The sequence below is a fragment of the Odocoileus virginianus genome, chromosome 32, assembly GCF_023699985.2.
Source record: "Odocoileus virginianus isolate 20LAN1187 ecotype Illinois chromosome 32, Ovbor_1.2, whole genome shotgun sequence".
NCBI classification, from domain to species: Eukaryota; Metazoa; Chordata; class Mammalia; order Artiodactyla; family Cervidae; genus Odocoileus; species Odocoileus virginianus.
In genome coordinates this window covers 2,829,876-2,848,947 of record NC_069705.1, presented here as the reverse complement: position 1 = coordinate 2,848,947, position 19,072 = coordinate 2,829,876, and the positions used below count along the sequence as shown (strand labels likewise).

General features: G+C 54.0%; 1 protein-coding gene across 5 annotated transcripts in view; it reads right to left on the bottom strand.

Annotated features, from left to right (window-relative positions):
* Nucleotides 1-2,122: 2,122 nt before the first annotated feature.
* Nucleotides 2,123-19,072, bottom strand: part of HGSNAT (heparan-alpha-glucosaminide N-acetyltransferase) — a 33,761-nt gene continuing 16,811 nt past the window's right edge. For 2 of the 5 annotated variants that reach the window (XM_070459771.1, XM_070459770.1), the window contains exons 6-19: nt 17,159-17,228; nt 16,439-16,536; nt 15,669-15,734; nt 14,599-14,675; nt 13,954-13,984; nt 12,672-12,832; nt 11,474-11,589; nt 9,361-9,482; nt 8,821-8,947; nt 7,683-7,769; nt 6,009-6,086; nt 5,062-5,132; nt 4,854-4,966; nt 3,153-4,228 (exon numbers count right to left, since the gene is read on the bottom strand). In XM_070459771.1, coding sequence (XP_070315872.1) covers nt 4,047-4,228; nt 4,854-4,966; nt 5,062-5,132; nt 6,009-6,086; nt 7,683-7,769; nt 8,821-8,947; nt 9,361-9,482; nt 11,474-11,589; nt 12,672-12,832; nt 13,954-13,984; nt 14,599-14,675; nt 15,669-15,734; nt 16,439-16,536; nt 17,159-17,228 — 1,399 coding nt within the window. In that variant the 3' untranslated portion in view covers nt 3,153-4,046. The other 3 variants (XM_070459767.1, XM_070459769.1, XM_070459768.1) reach the window with 3 other exon arrangements.

The window sequence follows — 19,072 nt, the reverse complement described above, 5'->3', positions numbered from 1 at the left end:
GCTGTCCTGACAGATGTGCTCAGGCTGGATGCTGCCAAGGAGAGCCGGGGGGAGGCTGGCTGCTTCTGCATGTCTGCACATCCGCAATTAAATCAGGCGTTATGGAGTCAGAGGCATCTTATGACAGGATGCAAACATGTAGCATATCTAATCAACTTTGAATTTGGAAATGCATTTAGCCTGGAGAAAAACAATGTTTGGGAATTAATGCCCAAGAAAAACTGATTATCAGGAGAAAAATGTTGGCTCGCCTCACCCGTGAAAACAGGTTACACACACAACTGAAGACAACCACTGGCAGTGCGTTTTCGCACCGCATTTCAAACTAAACAAAAGTTATGTTTAAAGCCTGAACTGCATTGTTCTAGGGTTGTGGCTCTACTGCTTAGGATTTTTTTTAAAGCTCTACCCCTGGATTTTCACAATTGATGGAAACCTCTTCTGAAAGGCAGTTTGAGATGTTGAGAAAGTTTCTCAAAGTCCGTTTGTCACCCCTGTTTATTTGAGACAATATTAAAGGAAAAATAAAAGCTAGTATTTTGACTTTTATTTAAACTGACACTGGGTGACACGAACTCGATTACTGTGCGCTCACGAAAGGGGCCTTTTATGGGCCAGAGTGAAGGGAGGCAAAGTACAAGAGCAGCAACTTACCAACTTCATTATAGAGGAGTTAAGAATATAGGTGCACAAATGAAGACACAATATTAGCTTACGAGAGCCCCACTATAGAACAGCACGTTTTGCTTTGTTACTCAAGGATTCCACCCAACTTCCTCCAAAAATGACCCGTGACAAGTGTTTTCTGCAGCCAGCGCCGCCCGGGGGCGTCCCCACCCCTCCCCAGGGAGATGCCAGCTGTCCCCGCTCAGCCCGCGCCCAGCCAGGCCAAGCTCCCTGTCATGGCTGGTCCTGCACAGTCTGGGGAGGGTTTTCCGGCCAATAACGTTACGGGGCACCAAGGGGACGCCTGCTCCCTCCCACGTCGAGGGGCTGAGTGTGTGTGGCCGTCCTGATGGTGATGGGTGGCATCTGACCCTCGAGGTTGAACTGGGGCCTACTTGCCCCAGAACTACTTCCGGGTGGTGCTCTCCTGTTAACCCAGCTGGAGCTAGAGTTCCTGCTCTTTCAAGCTCAAGACACCCTAACTGGCGTTCTCCCCAGTTGGGTGCACTGCCTCTGTAGGGGCCCTGCTCAGCCACACCTGCTGAGATTCGGGGGGACACAGCTGTGACCACCCACAAAGGTGCCCTGCCAGAGAGGGGCTTCCTCAGAGATGACTGCCTCTCACGCCTGTGCACATACATGTGCACTGCAGGTATACGCTAAATTTTATCAGCACTTAAATTAAAAACACACCCACCACCGGTGCTTTGCTTCCATGAATGATGATTTGGCGCCTGCTCCACATGGGCATAGGGCACTGCGTCTGCACTTGAAGAACGTGCAGATGGGCGAGGCCTCACCCTCTGCGAGCTCACGGTTCAGTGCGGGAGGCCGGTCCAGTACCCAGATGGCTGTCATGCAGGGCAGACAGCGATAAACACTGCGAGGTTGACCCGTCATATATTAGAGGACCCAGAGGAAAAACAATATTACTTTGGGACAAGAAAAAGAGATGAGAGAAGGCGCCCTAGAGGCAGGGGGCGAATGTGACAGCTCAGATGTCAACAGGAGAGAATGAAGAGGAAAACAGCAGAACAGGACAGCTAGTCACCTTCAGAGGACAGAGGCCCGGCTCCCTGAGGAGATGGCAAGTGGGGCTGGAAGCAGGAAGTGGATCTGAGGGCCGGGAGGAAGCCAGGGAGGTGATCTGGCCTCAGCCAGGGATGGTTCTGCCCACCACAGGGACGGTTCTGCCTGCCCACAAAGCTGTTCCAGCTCCAGGGGATTAGTTCTTATGAGGGGATTTGATCTGAGAGCTCCCCCCATGACTCAATCCACTTGCCAATGCGGGACGGGTTCGATCCCTGGGTGGGGAAGATCCCCTGGAGGAGGGCTTGGCTACCCACTCCAGTATTCTTGCCTGGAGAATCCCATGGACAGAGGAGCCTGGCGGGCTACAGTCCATGGGGTTGCAAAGAGTCAGACACGACTGAGCAACTAGGCACAGCAACACTGCTTTATGAAGTATAATCCTTTTTCTCTCAACTGCAGAAAGGCTTTTATTTGTTGGAAAATTAAAGCAATCACATTATGAACTGATCAGGCCTTGTGAAAAAAGAATGGAAATCAACTCTGCAAACAGGTCACCTAAGTGCCTCAGTTTCTGAATTTCCACCGCCTGGGGCTGACAGTTGGCTACACCCCAGAGGGTAACCAGAACCTGGTTCTGATACTGGGGGAGCAGATTTGGTAATGAGGATTGAGGGGCAGCCCTGGGTTTACAAGGAGCGGGGCACACTTCATAATGGCAGTTTCCCACCTACACTGCTCACGTTTTCCTTCAGACAAGTCATCCACCTCCTCCCAGCACAGCCCGCTCCACCAAGCTGCCTGGGCCTCCCCAACAGCGAGATGCAGCACAGCCTGCGGCAGTGGACAGTGACTTTGCAGGGGGACCCAGGGAGGGAGGCCAGGTCAGACACGGTTCCATGTGTCTGGGCAAGGGTGGCAGGCGGTGACCGCGAGAACGAGGACTTCTGGGTAGGAGCCGGAGACAGAACTGAGAAGACTCTGCAAGACTGAACGCGGGAAAGGGGCGGACAAGAGGGAGGGCGGGTGAAGCCGAGAGACGGAGGGTCGGCTGTGTGCAGAGCTGGGACAGGCCGAGCTGGAAAGTTCAGCCGAAGACGACGGGGTGGGGGGCGCCCAGATGCTGGCGGTCATGCAGGTGGAGGCATCCTTGGGCAGGTACAAGTTGGGATGTGAGTTGGGGCTGAGACTGTAGCTGGAAAACACGTCCTCCACACAGGGCGACAGCGGACGCCAGGGGACGGGCGGAGGTGAGCCCACCTCATCACGCAAGGAAGCTTCGCAGTGCGACCCCTCTGCCGCAGAAGGCCTGGGCGCAGGACACTGCATCACGGGAGGGCTGGTCTGCTGTGTTCTCCGCCTTCACGCCCCACAAACAATTCTTTGGTTTGGTGATTCCAAGCAGGCAAGCTGCCTCCGCTGTGGAGGGTCATTCTGAAAGGAGTCACTCCAGTGAGAGCTTTTTAAACTTATCATTTATTTTGAAGCGTTTTCAGTAACAAAACGATCTCTCCTAAGGACTTCAGGAAAGCCACTGACGTCTCCCACCCCACTGGGTCTCGGGGCTGGAGAGGACCTGCCCGGTGAGGAAGGCAGAGCGCGTGGGCTCCTCTCTTCCCAGAGACGGAGGATGGCTCTGGGGACCCCTCCCCTCCAGATACACAGACGGACAGACGGCTGGGAGGCGGGTGGGCAGACAGACGGGAAGGTGATGGGCTCGGGGAGGTGCCTAAGTAGGTAACTGTTGGTGAGGGTGGCCGGGAATCACACATCCACAGTTTCACTTACTTTTCAAGTGGGGAAATGCAGAACATGGCTTCTGAGGGAAAGGCATTTTTTGGGGCCCACCCATACCTTATGAAGCTGAAAGGATGTTACTTGGACTTTCTTGGAATATTAAACTGTATGTAACCAAAATATAGTAGACTATGTTACTGTACATGACACCCAGTGAGCTTCAGTCAGACACGGCAGCGATGGTGGCGTCTTGGTCTCTGTGGACATGCGTGGAAAGACAAATCTGCAGGAAACGCGGTCAGTGAGAGCAGACCTGAGGTGGCTTTATCCGACACAGACGCAAAGTGGCCTGGCCATCCCCTTCATTCCTTAGAATGAAGTTCCAGAGGCATCCGTTACACGGCAGATGGAGAGAAGACAATGACGGTTCGGCTGTTTGAGTTCCGCGTACGCAGGCAGAGGTGGGTGAGCCGTGTCCCCGTCAACCAGCCTGAGCACATCGGCATGGGCCCCTGAACAGGGGAACACACAGCCCTTCCGTTTCACAAGCAAGGACTCCTGTCGGTGATCCCGGGGCCCAGTCGTTCTGCCAGAGACACATCTCGGCCGGAGCCTCAGATCTTCCAGAACACCTTCTTCTTATAGAGGACGTAGGCGATGAGCACCCACAGGGCGGTGGCGACCGCGTTCTGCACGAGGTGCTCCTTGTGGGACTGCTGGTCGCCCAGCTTCCACTGGAAGGGGAAGTAGTTGGCGAAGACCTCGTGGCCCACGTACACCAGGATCGAGTTCATCCCTGGGGAGACACAGCTGGTCATCCACCCAACTCTGGACGTTTGCCTTTGGTTCAGTGGAAAAAGAGAAAAAGCACCCACTTCTGCTATCAGCTATGGCCCCCCAAAACAAGGGGTGGGTATGTTAAGAGATTTGAGTGTAAATTACATCCAAAAATTAGAAAGTACTCCTTTTGTTAAGTGTGACTCTGGAATGCTAAACCTGAAAATCAGAAATATTAACTTCTCTTCACCCAGCAAACTCGAGGGCCAGAGAGAGTAATGGTCACTGGACTCAGGGCTGAAGCGAGTCCCTGAAACCGTCTGCCGCCTCTCGTCTCGGGCAAAAGCGCATCCAAACCGCCCCGAGCGGCCCCGGCAGCACCTCCAAGTATATCACTCCCGCATCGTCTGTGGGGTGCGTGTGCAGGGGGAGTTCCATTAGAAGGCATGGCCCCTTTTCTGAAGAGCCCGAAACCAATGACCTGCCTGAGGAGGCCAGTCAGGTGCATTTACGACCCCACAAACTAATAAACAGTAAAATGGGGGGCTGCCTGGGACCCCCGGGACACGCTCAGCGCCGACTCCCGCGGTCCAGCCCGTCTTCCGGGTGCCCTCCTCCGCGCGGCCTAGGGCAGGGGCGCTCACCCGGGTAGAAGAATGGGGCTCCGGTCCACAGCCCCTTGACATCCACCACGGGATACAGGGCCAGCAGGATGAGGAAGGCCAAGGAGCTCAGCGTGGTGACGTAGGAGACGGACCTGGGGACAGCGGGCGTCTCAGGGCTCCAGCGCGCGGCTGACACCCGCCCCCACCCCCGCCCCTGGTGTGCCGGCAACGGGGCTTCTACACCTACCAGAGGTTTTTGTTTACTGGAATAAAGCCTTCATTTTCAGATGCTTTCGTCAGAGCCACAGAAACAAGCCCCTGGAGGCGAGGGTAGGGTGGGGAGAAAGACTTTAAAAGCTTTTTCTATCATCTCCAGAATCAACGGTGCTTCCAAACTGAAAACCAGTAGTGACTTCCTCGCTTCCAAACTGAAAACCAGGAGTGACTTCCTCGCTTAGGGAAAGCTGAGAAGTGTGCCCTCCGTTTTATTCTTTTAACTAGAAACACATGTTTAAGATGTATCAGCATGGGCTCCCCGGGGGGTCCAGTGGTTACGAATCTGCCTTGCAATGCAGGGGACACAGGTTCAATCCCTGGTCCGGGAAGAGCACATGCCGCAGAGCAACTAAGCCCGCGTACCCCAGCGACTGAGCCCGCGCACCCTAGAGCGCGTGCCCTGCAACAAGGGAAGCCCGTGCAACGCAAGCAGAGCAGCCCCCGCCACGCCCAGAGAGACGCCCGAGCGCAGCAGTGGGAGCCCCGCACAGCCAGAACAAAAACAGTAATTACAGATAAACAGGACACGCAGCTAGAAATAGTCTCCACAAAGCGCCTTTTCAGCACTGCCCCGAGTCAAAGGTAAACGAGCTGATCAGCTGGAGTAAATCCTCAGAGGAAACACGACCGCAGGGTCAGAGGGGAGAGGAATGCCAGGCTTCTCTTCTGCCCCCTGCCAACCTGTCATCGGGGGCCAGGTCCTGCTGGCAAAGGCCCCCCCAGAACCCACCCCTCTGCTCCGTTTCCTCACAGATTCACTGACTTCCTTAAAGAGACTTCTAAGAAAACCAACCTAAGCATTTAGGCATCGAGATGATGATGTGAAGAATGTTCCGACAAGACAGCTGTGACCCCGGGGCTATATGTTTTCTTTCTTTGAAACACAAAGGAACTTCAGTGAGGGAGGGGGTTACTTACAAGAAGACAACCCCAGGCAGCGAATCTGATCAGGATGCCTCTGGTCTGGTCCTTGTAATACAGGAATATCTTCCCTGCCTGGGGAAGGAAATGCAGCGTGACCAAGAGAACCAGCTAGGGGGATTCTTATTTCATATTCACCCAGACAGACTCGCCTGTAGGCACTGAAGTTACCAGGCAATGAATGGTCCCCCTGCCCTTGGCTAGTGGGGGCCGAGACAGGGACGACTGGGGAGGGGAGGGGATGCGTAGAGGAGGCACTGCTGAACTGAGGACAGGAGCACGAAGCAGGAACGGTGCTGGGCAGCCTGGAACAGCATGCACGGAGCCTGTCACACAGGTGAAAGCACTCGGCTGCCCTGCTGGGCTGCAGGTAGTTCAGAAAGGCCAAGGGGGTCAGAGGTGGGAAGGAGGGAGCAGGCAGCAGGAGCCTTCTCCCACAGGCGATGGGAGCCAAGGAAAGTCACTCCCCCCGCCATGTAACCAGGGACCAGGCTGGGCTGTTGGATGGCCCCGTCTGTCAGGGGTACGGGAGGGGGACAGGGGCAGTGTGGACCCAGAGGCAGGGAACACTCTAAAACAGAAAAGTCTGCACTTTGCATAAACCACCCCCCAAATTAGGATTTTCTGAAAACACTGAAGAAAGTGTTAACAATAATTTATAAGAGCTAAAACTTATGAACGTCCTGTTCTTGGAGCCTTATGTGAATTAACTTATTTAGGTGCTATTATATAACTTATATAACTGCTATTGAAGCACACGGGGTACAGAAACACTCCGTGGACGGCCCAGTGGGTGTGCGAGGTCCAGGCACGGGTGGCGGTCAGCACTCCTTACCGGAGTTAGGGCATGCATAGATTTACCTGGAGAGCATATGGGGGCATTAAATGCATTTACGAATAAAAGCACCAATGTAAACTCTACAGTGCTGCAGACGGAAAGGCGGCATCTCTACCCAGGAAATTATTTAACCACCAAAATGTATATGCTGCAGACCCATACTGTCCCACACGGGAGCCACTGGCCACCTGTGATGATTCAAGTGTAAATTTAAATGAAATAAAAAAACCAGTTCCTCCTTCAGATCAGCCACATCTAGAGGACTCGGCAGCCACATGCAAAATAGTTTCAGGGTCACAAAGGTCCCCCAGGAAGGAGTATGTGGTCTTTCCCCTCCCAGTCATCTCCTCTCAAATAATGGTTTCTGACACCAAATCAGGAGAATTTCAGGAAGGAAAATCTGAGCTGCTCAGAATCTTAACATGATTGCCTGTGAGAGAAACCGAGAGCCGCCGGGACTGGCCCTGGCACAGGGTGTGCATGATCTGAAACTGTGTGACGTGCACACAAAAGGTGACAGGTGACCTTCCAGACACGGTCCTGCCCAGCGGGGACACCTCTCCCCTGAGGCTGCCGTTCCCACCGCCGGGACGAGCCACATGAGTAATAACTTCCCAGACTACCGGAATGACACCTAATTATATGAACGTGCTAACTTTTGGCACCCTGTAGTTTTAACTATCTGTCAAACAGAAGCAGAATTTTTTAGGCCTGAACTGCACAGAAGACTGTGCTTCCAATGACTTCTTTTAGTCAAATGGACACGTGGATGAGTGATGAATCAATAGTCACAAACTGTCAGGAACACGCATTCTCATGAAATGAACAAATACCTGAACTCCCAAAAACGCCATCACGATGGAGTTGATGGTCCCCAGGATGCCCTCCGGGTCATAGGCCACCTCGGTGTGATAAAGCACCTGAACAGGACGAGAAGGCAGGACTCACTCACTGATGGAAAAAAACACATACACACAACTTGCAGACGAAATACAAACTTCATTACACCCCAGCAGTCAATGTTTTTGGTTTCGCTGCAGAAATTCACTGCCAACTTGTGGCCAGCATACTTCTGTGGTGTGTGACACTCTGGAAGGAAACACAGATGTGAGCCCCGGTGCTGTGCGCCACCTTGACCTCAGGTGGTCTGGGAGATGGTGCTGGGACCCGTGCCCCTGACACAACGCGTCCCTTGACAGCTTTAAACACTATGGAATCTTTTACTTTTCAGGTTTATTCTTTAGGATCAAGCCTACTGTGACAATGACTTCTTCCTTTTGTCTTTTAAGGCAAATAGCATTTAAAAACATATCTGCATTATTTCATTATAAGGTAAATGGTTATTACAGAAAGGGCAGAAATTTGGAGCCAGTTATTGTCATGGGTGCCAGGGGGTATCACCCAGCTATCCCGCCCCGGCTTGTCCCACCCCTCTGGGGACAAGAGCATCCTGAAGTAGTGACGGCCGAAAGCTCTCAGCTGCTCCTGGGCTCGTCCCTGAAGGGAGCCAGCTCTCGGGAGTCACCCCCTTGCTGAGCCATCCACATCCCTCCAGGGATGTCAAAGGGCCTGGTCCCACGCCCGCCCCACTGAGAACACCTCTGAGGGGCCATTCCAGCCCCAGGTGTGACGGTCCCCCTGCCCCTTCCCACTTCCTCCAGCCCCACACGTGCTGATCCCAAAGCGCTGCCGGACAAACATCCTGTGTTGGAACCGCCCACCCCGCCCCGGACCTGAGACCCACGGGAAAGCACCTCCTGCACATCTGGTACCTGGCAGCCTCACTTCAAAAGCCAAAGACCAACCCACGACCACCACAGCGCCCACGACCAACGTTCAAGTGAGGTCTCTAAGGTCAGCCAGCTTCAAACACAGCTCGGCTCCACCCTAACCTACCTCTCGGTCGCAGCTGAGATCTGGCCTCCCCCCTTCACCCCCAGGGTCCGCCCGGCAGGGGTGGTGCCCACTCACAGCGGAGGACGGGTGCTGGTAGAGGTGCTGTTCGCCCAGGAGCAGGCGGTCCACATAGCCCGCAGCGCCGCCCGTGCAGTTCCGGTACCTGCCCCCGTCTCCGATGCCGCCTGGCCCCAGGTAACCGCTGAGGAGGCGGAAACACATGCTTCACCCGCCAGGCCTCGGGGGAGGGCTGCGCACGGGCCATGTGCGCGCCCACCACACCCCCAGAGCGCTGCCAACTCCCACCCTCCCGACGACGACTGAGCACCGGGCACACCCACTGCAAAGCCCCTGACTCCCTGGCCGCCCCAGGGGTGAGACGGGGTGGGGGCCCAAAGTCCACCCCTCCTCCCGCTGACCCTGGGAGACCTGCCGGAGACGGGCCTCTGGACCCACATTCCACCCCTCTCCTCCCTCCGCCCCCACACCAGGGAGTCTTCAAGGAGGACAGAGAGGAAGGGAGGTCCCCATATGGGCAGGCTGACAGCTGGAACCCGGAGGCTCCAACTTGGCAGAAAGGGATGTGCAAACGGGGTTTCCCGCAGGGCTCCTCACGTGGGGCACCCGGGAACCGGTAAGAAGAAGGTCAAGGCCAGCCAGACGCCTTCCAGGATCAGCACGAAGAGCCACTGGGGCCAGCTGGCCGTGATGTCCAGCAGAGAAAAACAGCTCCTCTCCTGGGGGAGGGGGGCACACGTAAAGAACACATGTGGACTCGGCGCCGGCGGAACCGGAGATGACATGCAGCTGCACGTGCGCTCAGGAGGCTCCTGTGAGGCCCCTCTTGGCCTCGACGGCGGTAACACAGAATAGATGTTTGTTTATTCCAAACGCAGATACGCCACCTCTGTGACACGGGCTTCCCTGGTAGCTCAGCTGGTGAAGAATCTGCCTGCAATGCAGGACATCCCAGTTCGATTCCTGGGTCGGGAAGATCCCCTGGAGGAGAGCACAGCAACCCACTCCAGTGTTCTTGCCTGGAGAACACCACGGACAGAGGAGCCTGGCGGGCTACAGTCCATGGGGTCGCAAAGAGTCGGACACGACTGAGTGACCAAGCATAGCATATGACATGTCACGGTAAAACGCTAGTTGAGAAGTTGTCAGTGGAAAATTCTGCTCTTGTATCCAAGCGATTTAGAGATGTTCATACAGAAACGTGTACACAGAATCATTATTCATAGTAGCCAAAAACTGAAAACAGGTCAACTATCCATCAACTGATGAATGAATACAAAATATGTTACATTCAGAAAACAGAAGGTTATTCAGGAGTAAAAAGGACTGAAGTACTCATGGCGTAACACGGATAAACCTCAAAAAATATTCTGCTAAATGAAAGAAGCCAGACATGAGAAGCCACATACTATGTAATTCCGTGTCTGTGACGTGTCCAGAACAGGCAGATCTACAGACAGACAGCAGACTAGCGGTGTCTAGGGCCAGGGACCTAGGGCTGGGGCGTTGCTGGGAGTGAGACAGGGTGTTTTCAGGGGGTAATCAAACTACTCCAGAATTAGACAGTGGTGATGACTGCACAGCTCTGTGACTGTTTGGGACATTTGGTAAAAATGTCCCTCAATTTTACACCTCAAGGGTATGAGTTTTATGGTATGCGAATTATATCTCAATAAGGCTATTATTTTAAAAAGAAATACAACTGAATTTTAAAAAGGAAAATGCAATTTCAGCTTTGGGAGCTCTGCTGGCTGAAGAAGGGGCATAGCCCAGCTGCTCCTGGGGTTCCCATAGCCCCTGGCTCCATCGTGGGGGCCTGGACGAGTCTCGCAGACCCTCAAGTCCCCCTCGGCTACCAAGGTCACATCCGGGAGAGCACGGCAGCCCCAGCGTGCCTTCAGAGCCTGCAGCAGAGGGCACGGGGCCGTGGGCCACTGGGGGGAGCGGGGTAAAGGAGTGCCAGGAAAACGCACTCCAGCAATACACAACCGAGGAAGCCTTACAGGCAGAACCAAGAGAACCTGCGATTCAGGGGTGAGTTTGCTAGTTACATAGGAAGGAGTGGGAACAAATACAGCTTAAACAGCTAATAAGCTTATTGTGAAGTAGGAGCTACATGGAAAGATTTAAACATTTCCACCTAAAGCTCTGCCCACTGCGCGGGGGGGGGGGGGGGGGGGCGGGCGCACCAAAAAAAATAGCTGTCATCTGAGTAAACTGAACTTGGCAATTTATAATGAGACAGAAAACAGTAACGCAAGAGGTGAGACACTCACATCCACCTTGCAAAGAGGAAACGGGAGCAGCGCAGGGCAGACCTGGCGCCTCCCAGGTCAGATCTCTGCAGCCTTTGTGCAGACACTGCAAGGTTCTGAGGCTTCCACAAGGAGCCTGAAACACTGGCGGATGCCCCGAGGGGCTGGGCTAGTGCGCCAGACGATGGTGCTGCTGCTGAACGCCGGCAAAACGCACTGATGAACGGAAACTGAATCATTTATTAAGAGGGTAGCGCTCATGGTATGTGCTCTTGATCACACACACACACAAAAGACGGATATAAAGACTGAATAAAAGTAACTACTTGAAGAGGAAAAAAAGATGCTCTGTAACAGAGTTAAGAGTCTCGTCTCTTTGGATCGGTGCTCAGAACTAAAGGCGGCTCTGGCACTTATAGGGGACCCGCCCCCCTGTATAAAACGGGGTTGCTCACCGAGGCGCAGGTCTCGGGCACCGGCCTGGCGAAGAGCAGCTCCAACACGGCGACCACGAAGTAGGTGGCCCCCAGGCGCTGGAGCACGCCGGGGATGCGCGCCTTCTCCCAGGACACTGCGGGGCACCGGGCAGGGGCGTCAGCCAGCGCCGCTCGCCTCACCCCGACGACACCACCTTCTCCGGAGGGGCACACAGACCTCTCCTGCGCCCGAGGAAGTCTGATTTTGCAGCTTGCGGAGATGGGAACCCGGGGGTCAGGGGCCTCACTCGCACCCAGCGGGGAGGCTGGGTGCAGAGCAGCCGAGGGTCCCGCTCTGCGTGGGGACGCAGGGGGCCCCCTTGCCGTCTTCTCCCGTCGAGGATGAGCATCCACCTGCCAGCCTGGCGGAGCCGGCAGACTGGCGCGGGCCGGGCTCTGCTGCCCCGCAGGCTTCGCGACGGCGGGGCGGCCGGACAGTGACCCCAGGAGGCCCACCGTGTGTGCCCTGCGGGGCCCCACCTCCGCCCGTCGCCCGAAGCCTCGGCGTCTCGGGCCCGAGGGCTTCGCCCGACGGCTGCTGGGTGAGCGTGTCTCTGGCCAGTGAGAGGGCGCCCTCTGCGGGCCGCCGCCTCTGCCTGCCCGGCTCCGTCGCTGCCCCAGCACGGGCTCACACCCTTCCCCCCGCCGTCCTGCCCCTCTCACGCCTCTCCAACGACGGCAGGGGCGTGCCTCGCCGTGAGAGCGGGTGAGACCGAGCGGCAGGAGGCGGCAAAGGGAACCAGCGGCTGGGCTGGCCCCACCCTGCCCCCCCCCCCCACCCTCGGACACTGCGCCTCGCTCTCCCGCCCCAGGGCCCTCCTTTGTGCAGAAGGGTTTGCCTGGACTTGGAGGCACCTCTCAGGCCTCAAATTCCAAGATAATAATAATAGGGACTTCCCTGGCTGTCCAGTGGTTAAGACTCTGCGCTTCCACTGCAGGGGGGGGGGGGCGCGGGTTCCATCCCCGGTTGAGGAACGAAGACCCTGCATGCCGTGTGGTGCAGCCAAATAAATAAATAACAATGCCCAAAGTCATGCAAGCATTAGATGTACTTTTCGAGTAAGTGTTCTTTTTTGCAAGAAAAACTTAAGGTGGAGGAACTGCGTTTCTTTCAAAGTCTAACACATCTTTTCCCTATTTCAACCTGAATATATTTTAACAGGGGAAAAATACTTACATGGACCGAGGCAATAATTGGGGTTCACAACGAAAATTCCTATGCAGATTAGCAGGAAACTCCTCCACGCGATCTTCCCCAGTAGTCTGATTTTTGAACATCCCCGCTGCAGAATGGAAGTCATTGACAGGAAAATCGAAGCTCCCATAATAAACACAAACCTGAAAAACAACAGCTCTTACACGGTGGCCACTTCCAACTTTTCCGCCTCTACATCATCAGTATTTTATAACCTAAGATGTGAGAGAAGCAACACATGATTTCTTGAAACCACGTCGGCTTAGAGGTGGAGGAAGAATCCCAGTGTCGGTCTGAAAGGTCTGTGCCCCTTCTCATCCTGTCTTAGAGGGAAACCCTGTGGAACAACTGACAATCCCCCCATTCAGTCACCAAAAACAAACTATTATGTATAAAATAAGCTACAAGGATATTCTGCGCAACATAAGGAATGTGACCAGTATTTTATCCTAACTATATTTTTAAATTGTGAATCCCGATAGTATATACGTGTGTGTATATATATATATACACATGTACTATACACACATATATATACATATAATATACATATATGGCACAGACTTTTATAATGTTGAACATCAACTACACTTCAATTAAAAAAAAATTAACATAAAGGAACTCTTCACCAGCCCAGATAAACCTAAGTTCATATCAGCAATGAAACACCAGGTGCCAAAGACAGAAACCCATGGCCAGTTCTACAAACTCCTCCAAATGACGGAGGGAAGCTGTTCACAGTGTCAGCAAAACCTGCGCTGTATGGAAAGTCAGGGGCCTTCAACCAAGGGAACAGCCAGAGATAGCCAGGCTTACTCCACTATTATTTTAGAGTTTAACTCACTACTATCATTAACTGTTATACACATTATCAGAATTTATCAGACTTCCCTGATACGGATATACTGCGTATAGGAAATAAAATTTTAGGAAATAAAATTTTCACACATATTTTCAGGACTAGTGGAATATTCAGAATTTATGACTTTCCACAAGATTCCAGGATCTCCCATATCATACGCACACTAACGAAACATTCCCTCCGAAGTCCATCTTTTAGGCGCACGTGGCTTAGACAAGCGCTACGCCAGGTGTCCGAGTTGTTCGGGAACCCAGCTTTCGGGAGGAGCTCATCACATAGAGACCCAGGGCAGCACAGGCCCGCCGCAGGAACTCAGGGCCGGGGTCAGGAAGGCCCAGCATCAGCGGAAAACCAAAGCTGGCGGGTGGGCCACGAAGAGCGGGTGGTGGGCCTACAACTCACCATGGGAACACAAGGTCAGCCACCGTCAGCCCTGCAGAAGGACACAAGCGTGACAGTGAGGAAGGGACCCAGAGCGTCGACGCTCCCCGACCCGGGACGGCGTCCATCTCTCACTGCCTGGGCGCGTCCTCAGGAAAACCCCACGCAGCTGCGCCGAGCTACCCTGACTCTGGGCTGGGGCTGGCCAGGGGCGCTTCCTGAGAGCAGCCCCGGCACAGGAAGCCTGGACAGAAGCATGCCGGCGGTCTTCGATCTCAGGGAGTGCTACTCAAAACTCATCCTAAACCCACGGCCCCAGGCAGATTCACAGCCACGAGTCAGCATCACTCAGACCCCCGGATCCACGGCATCCGCAGGAGGACCAGGCGTCTCCGTGCGGAGCGCCCATGAGGCTGTGGCACAAGGCGCAGTGGAACACCCACGGCCTCACACCCTCCACAGAGCCCACAGGCCGGCGCACGGACCTCCGCAGACCTCTCGGGTGACAGGGAAGCACTGCGAAGCCAGGGTAGGCAAAAGGGAGGCGGGAACTGAAGGCTGAGGCAACGGTCTAAGGTGCCATCCGAGGGGACGCATCGCTGGAGCCTCCACCCACGGACTCTGGCGGGGCCCGAGTCAGCCAGGCGACCTCTGGGCAGGGCTCACCGTTCCAGCTCGAGTGCTTGAAGTACCAGTATTTCCCGCCTCCGTAGTTCACGAAGACCATGATGGTGAGCGCCATCCTGCAAAGTAACAGACACGCGCGCTCAAGGCCCGGCCGTGTGCCCCGGATGCCTGGCTGCAGGACAGTGCCGTCCTGATGCGAGCAGACCCTTCAAGAGCGAGAGACTCCTGCTTCTCATCACCTCAGGGAGGACCCCACACAAAAGCCTCTCTGCCATTTCTGATGTGATTCTGAAGAAAAAGTGCGACTACACCCTGGAATTTGAAAATGGAGCAAAACCTTCCTGATCACTCTGTCCCCTGCTAATTCCTTAAGTGTTTCAGGTGAAGGAGCTGTAGTGGGGGGAGAGTCTTTCAGGTCAAGACCTGGCTCCCTCTTTCTTGGATCCACTGGACCTGGGTGAGCCTCCCATCAGTTCTGTGAGGGGGAGGGACACCCCGACCCGGGGACCATGACAGAGTTAGGTCCATCACCGCACCGAACCTGTGCTGAAACATCTCAGCACTGAATCAGTGTCAGCCCCTGAACACCCGGGAACATCTCCAGGAGAGACAGGAATGGAGCCAGACAGATTCTGCCTGTGCTGCTATCTGATGCCAATTCCCCTGAATGTGGGGAATAAAGACACAAGTGTGTCAGCAGGGTGATTTGTGGGAACGGTGGAGCCCAGAAATCACCTGGTAGCTCAGGTGGTAAATTAAAGCATCTGCTTGCAATGCAGGAGACCCTGGTTTGATTCCCGGGTCAGGGAGATTCCCCTGGTGAAGGGATAGGCTGCCCACTCCAGTATTCTTGGGCTTCCCTGGGGGCTCAGATGGTAAAGAATCTGCCTGCAGTGTGGGACACCTGGGTTCAAGCCCTGGAGGAGGGCATGGCAACCCACTCCAGTATTCGTGCCTGGAGAATCCCAGGGACAGAGGAGCCTAGCGGGAGCTATAGTCCTTGGGGTCACAAAGAGTCGGACACGACTGAGCTTTAAGCACAGCACACTGGAGCCCAGCCAACTGCATGCACATCCCACGTGGTCCCTGCGTGACCTCGGGCAGCTTACTCAGCTCTGAGGCTCAACTGCTCCATGAGAAACAGGGATGTTTTAGGAAGCATACACTTCACAGGACTGCCGAGAGATGAAAAGACGAAGACAAGTTGGAACCGGGCCTGGCACACAGGAGGACTTGTGCTGCAGTGGTTATTATTAGCATCATTAGTCGCTACCGCCTGGCTTCAGACACACAGAGAGGGGCATGCGGAGCCCTGGGGAGGCGGGGTCGGGGGACCCTGAAAGGGTTCTGAAAGGCCTCAGTGGGAAGCAACAAAGACCAGACCTGACACCTAGAGGTTTCTTCTCGGCCACACAGTCTCAGGCCTTATTGTCAGCGTCCGGTCCTGGCCGCCATTCTGGACCGTGTGACTCTGGATTTGCCATCAAAAGGGCCTGACGTTTGAGCTGGTCTGTGAGTGGAGGAGGAGGACGGGGCTGCCCCGCGTTCCATTGCCGGGCTGGGGCACTGGCCCGTCTGTGCAGCTGCTGAGTGGACAGGGGTGCTCGGGGCAGCTCCTCGCAGGCGGGAGTGACCCCCCCAGCAGCTCCCGGGCCCCTCCGAGGTGGGTCTCGGCCTCTCCCCCAACCAGCTGCTCCGAGTGACCCGTCCGCCTGGCTCTCACGGTAGTCTCGAGTCAGGAGAGGCTGTTGATTTAGCTTTACAGCAGGAGAGCTTCTCCAGCCTCGAGAGCAAAGGGTGCCTGAAATACCTTCTGCAGCAAGTGTGTGTGCGTGTGAACGTGCCACCCAAGGCCACGTGTCACCAGGAGCCCACGTACCCTCGGAACGTGTCCACACAGCGGAGGCGCAGTGGGGCCGCCGACCGACGCCAGGCCTCTGGTTGGGGGTCACTCGCCCTGCTCGGGGACCCCAGCTCCTTCCGGAAAAGGGGAGAAAAATGCAAACAGTTCATGATATGGAAAAGTAAACCAGACTTTTCCGATTTTAGGGCAGAAATCAGCAGAGTGAAAGCTGAGGATCACTGTGGCTGGACAACACTTTCATTTGCTTTTGTAAAGACGCACCTAGAGATCAGGGTTTCACTTGACTTGGGTTTTGCACCTCTGCTGAGGCTGCAGTGGCCGGGCTGATAAACAATCACAAAGGACGTCTGGGACAAGAACACCCGCAGGTGTGTCTGCAAGTGGACTCGGATGTGTCCACAGGAACTAACACGAGACAGGACGTTTAATCACAGCGGGCCACCACGTGTACGGATTTAATACTCATGTCTCTCATCCTTTGGTTTTAATCTCGACACTCTACTTAACGGGGTCGATTCAGCAGTGCATCAGCACAGAGCCCGAGCTCCAGCCTCACCAAGAAAGAGGAGGGGGCGCCCTTCACGGGGGCGAGAGGGGCCTTCTGGTGACCAAGAAGGCAGCACACTCGACCTGGCCGTGCACAACACAAGGCAGTCCAGGTGACTGCATAAGGGACTGTAAATTCCCAATCGAGGAAGTCGCCCAGAGCGCACAAGACGCGTTCTAATCACTCACAGAATTGATGAGGCGATCGGTTTCCCGAGAATTGATTGCTTTAGAAATCCAATTCTGAAAGTCTTCCAAACTGTCAACAAATAAAAGGCCCGGTTAATTTATTTTCTTGGGCAGAATTTTCAGAATATCATGCTGAAAGAAAGTGAAAGCTCACATTCTATAAAGTCAAAGAATCATACATTTTCCGTTTTCAATGAAACGGAAGTAGAAATCAAAGTTTCTAGCAGCAGTACTTTCAAGCGCAGGACGCTGATGGCATGAGTGCCTCAGAGAGGAAGGAGTAGGGACAGAGCCTTCCCTCAAGAACGTCGTGAGGGCAAGCGATGCCCCTGGTCCCCGCGGCTGGAGTTCTGGTTAAAGTCAGCGCAGCAGCGGGTGCCTGAGGCAGCCACGACGGGCCCGGCGTCTGCGGCCGCGGGAGGCTGAGGCTCCGCGGCCGCGGCAGCAGCGAGGCGGGAGCGGGAGGGACCCGGAGGGGATCACAGCAAGTGAAGGCGCCGCACAGAGAAAGACGAACAGCGCCCGGCACCGCCTCCACGCGGGGCCGGTGTCTGAGTCAGAAACGGACGCACAGAGGACAGGCCGGCGGTGGCCGAGGAGGGTTGGGGGCCGGGCGTGCGGGCTTAGCAGAGGCAAACTGGTGTACAGTATACAGGACGGAGAAACAAGCAGGACCCACTGTGCGGCAACCTCCCGTGAGAGACCGCGGTGGAGAAGAACGTGATAAAGAGTGTGTGTGTGTGTGTGTACACACACACGTAAACTGAGTCACTCTGCTACAGCGAAGGTTAACACACTGTGAATCAATTATACTTCAGTAATTCCAACTTCAAAGATACCGACAAACAAAACCAGAAAAAACAAGAGTGTCAAGGTGAATGGGTGACTTTCTCTCGATTCTGATTTTATCTGTCCACCCTGAATGTAAATTAATGAAGCTAGAGGCACCTTCGCGCCATACACAAAAATAAAGTCAAAATGGTTTAAAGACTATAAGATAGGACACCATAGAGCTGCTAGAAGAAAATACACAGAAAACATTCTCTGACATCAATTGTACCCATGTTTTCTTAGGTTACTCTTTCAAGGCAACAGGAATGAGAGCAGAAACAATTACACTTAAAGCTTTTGTGCAGCAAAGCAAGCCACAAGCAAAGTGCCAGACAACCGACAGCCTGGGAGAACAAATTTGCAAACCACGGGACTGGAAGAGCTTGATTTCCAAAATACACAGTTCTTACAATTCAGTAACAAAGAAACAAACAATGGAGGGATGGATAAATTCACTGTGGTACGTATACACAATGGATACCACTCAGCCATGAAAAAAAAAAAGGATGAAATAACGCCATTTGCAGCCACATGAGTGGACCTAGAGATAATACTAAGTGAGCTCAGAAAGAGAAAGCCCAGTATGGTTATCACTGATACGTGGAATCTAAAGTAGGACAGAGGCGGTACAGTGATTTAGGACTCTGAACCTTCACTGAAGAGGCATGGGTTTGATCTTTGGTGGGTGAACTAAGATCAAGATTCTGCAAGCCAAGCAGTGTGGCCCACCCCATCCACCCTCCCCACAAAAAACCCAGCCAGTTCAATTTTCCTAACTTTTTTGCAATTTAATTGCTCAAAACAGTATCCAAATATGATCCATATATTCAATGCATACATTTAAAATTTCTTCTTTTTTTCCCTACAAGTCAACTCCCATTTTTTGTGTATTCAGCACTAGTAACATCACTGTCACATGAAAACCTTTAAAACAGAACCATGTAATTGAGGGTAAAAAGGAGAAGTTAAGATGCTGGAGAAGAACTCTGAGAGTCCCTTGGACAGCAAGGAGATCAACGCAGTCAATCCTAAAGGAAATCAGCCCTGAATATTCATTGGAAGAACTGATGGTGAAGCTGAAGC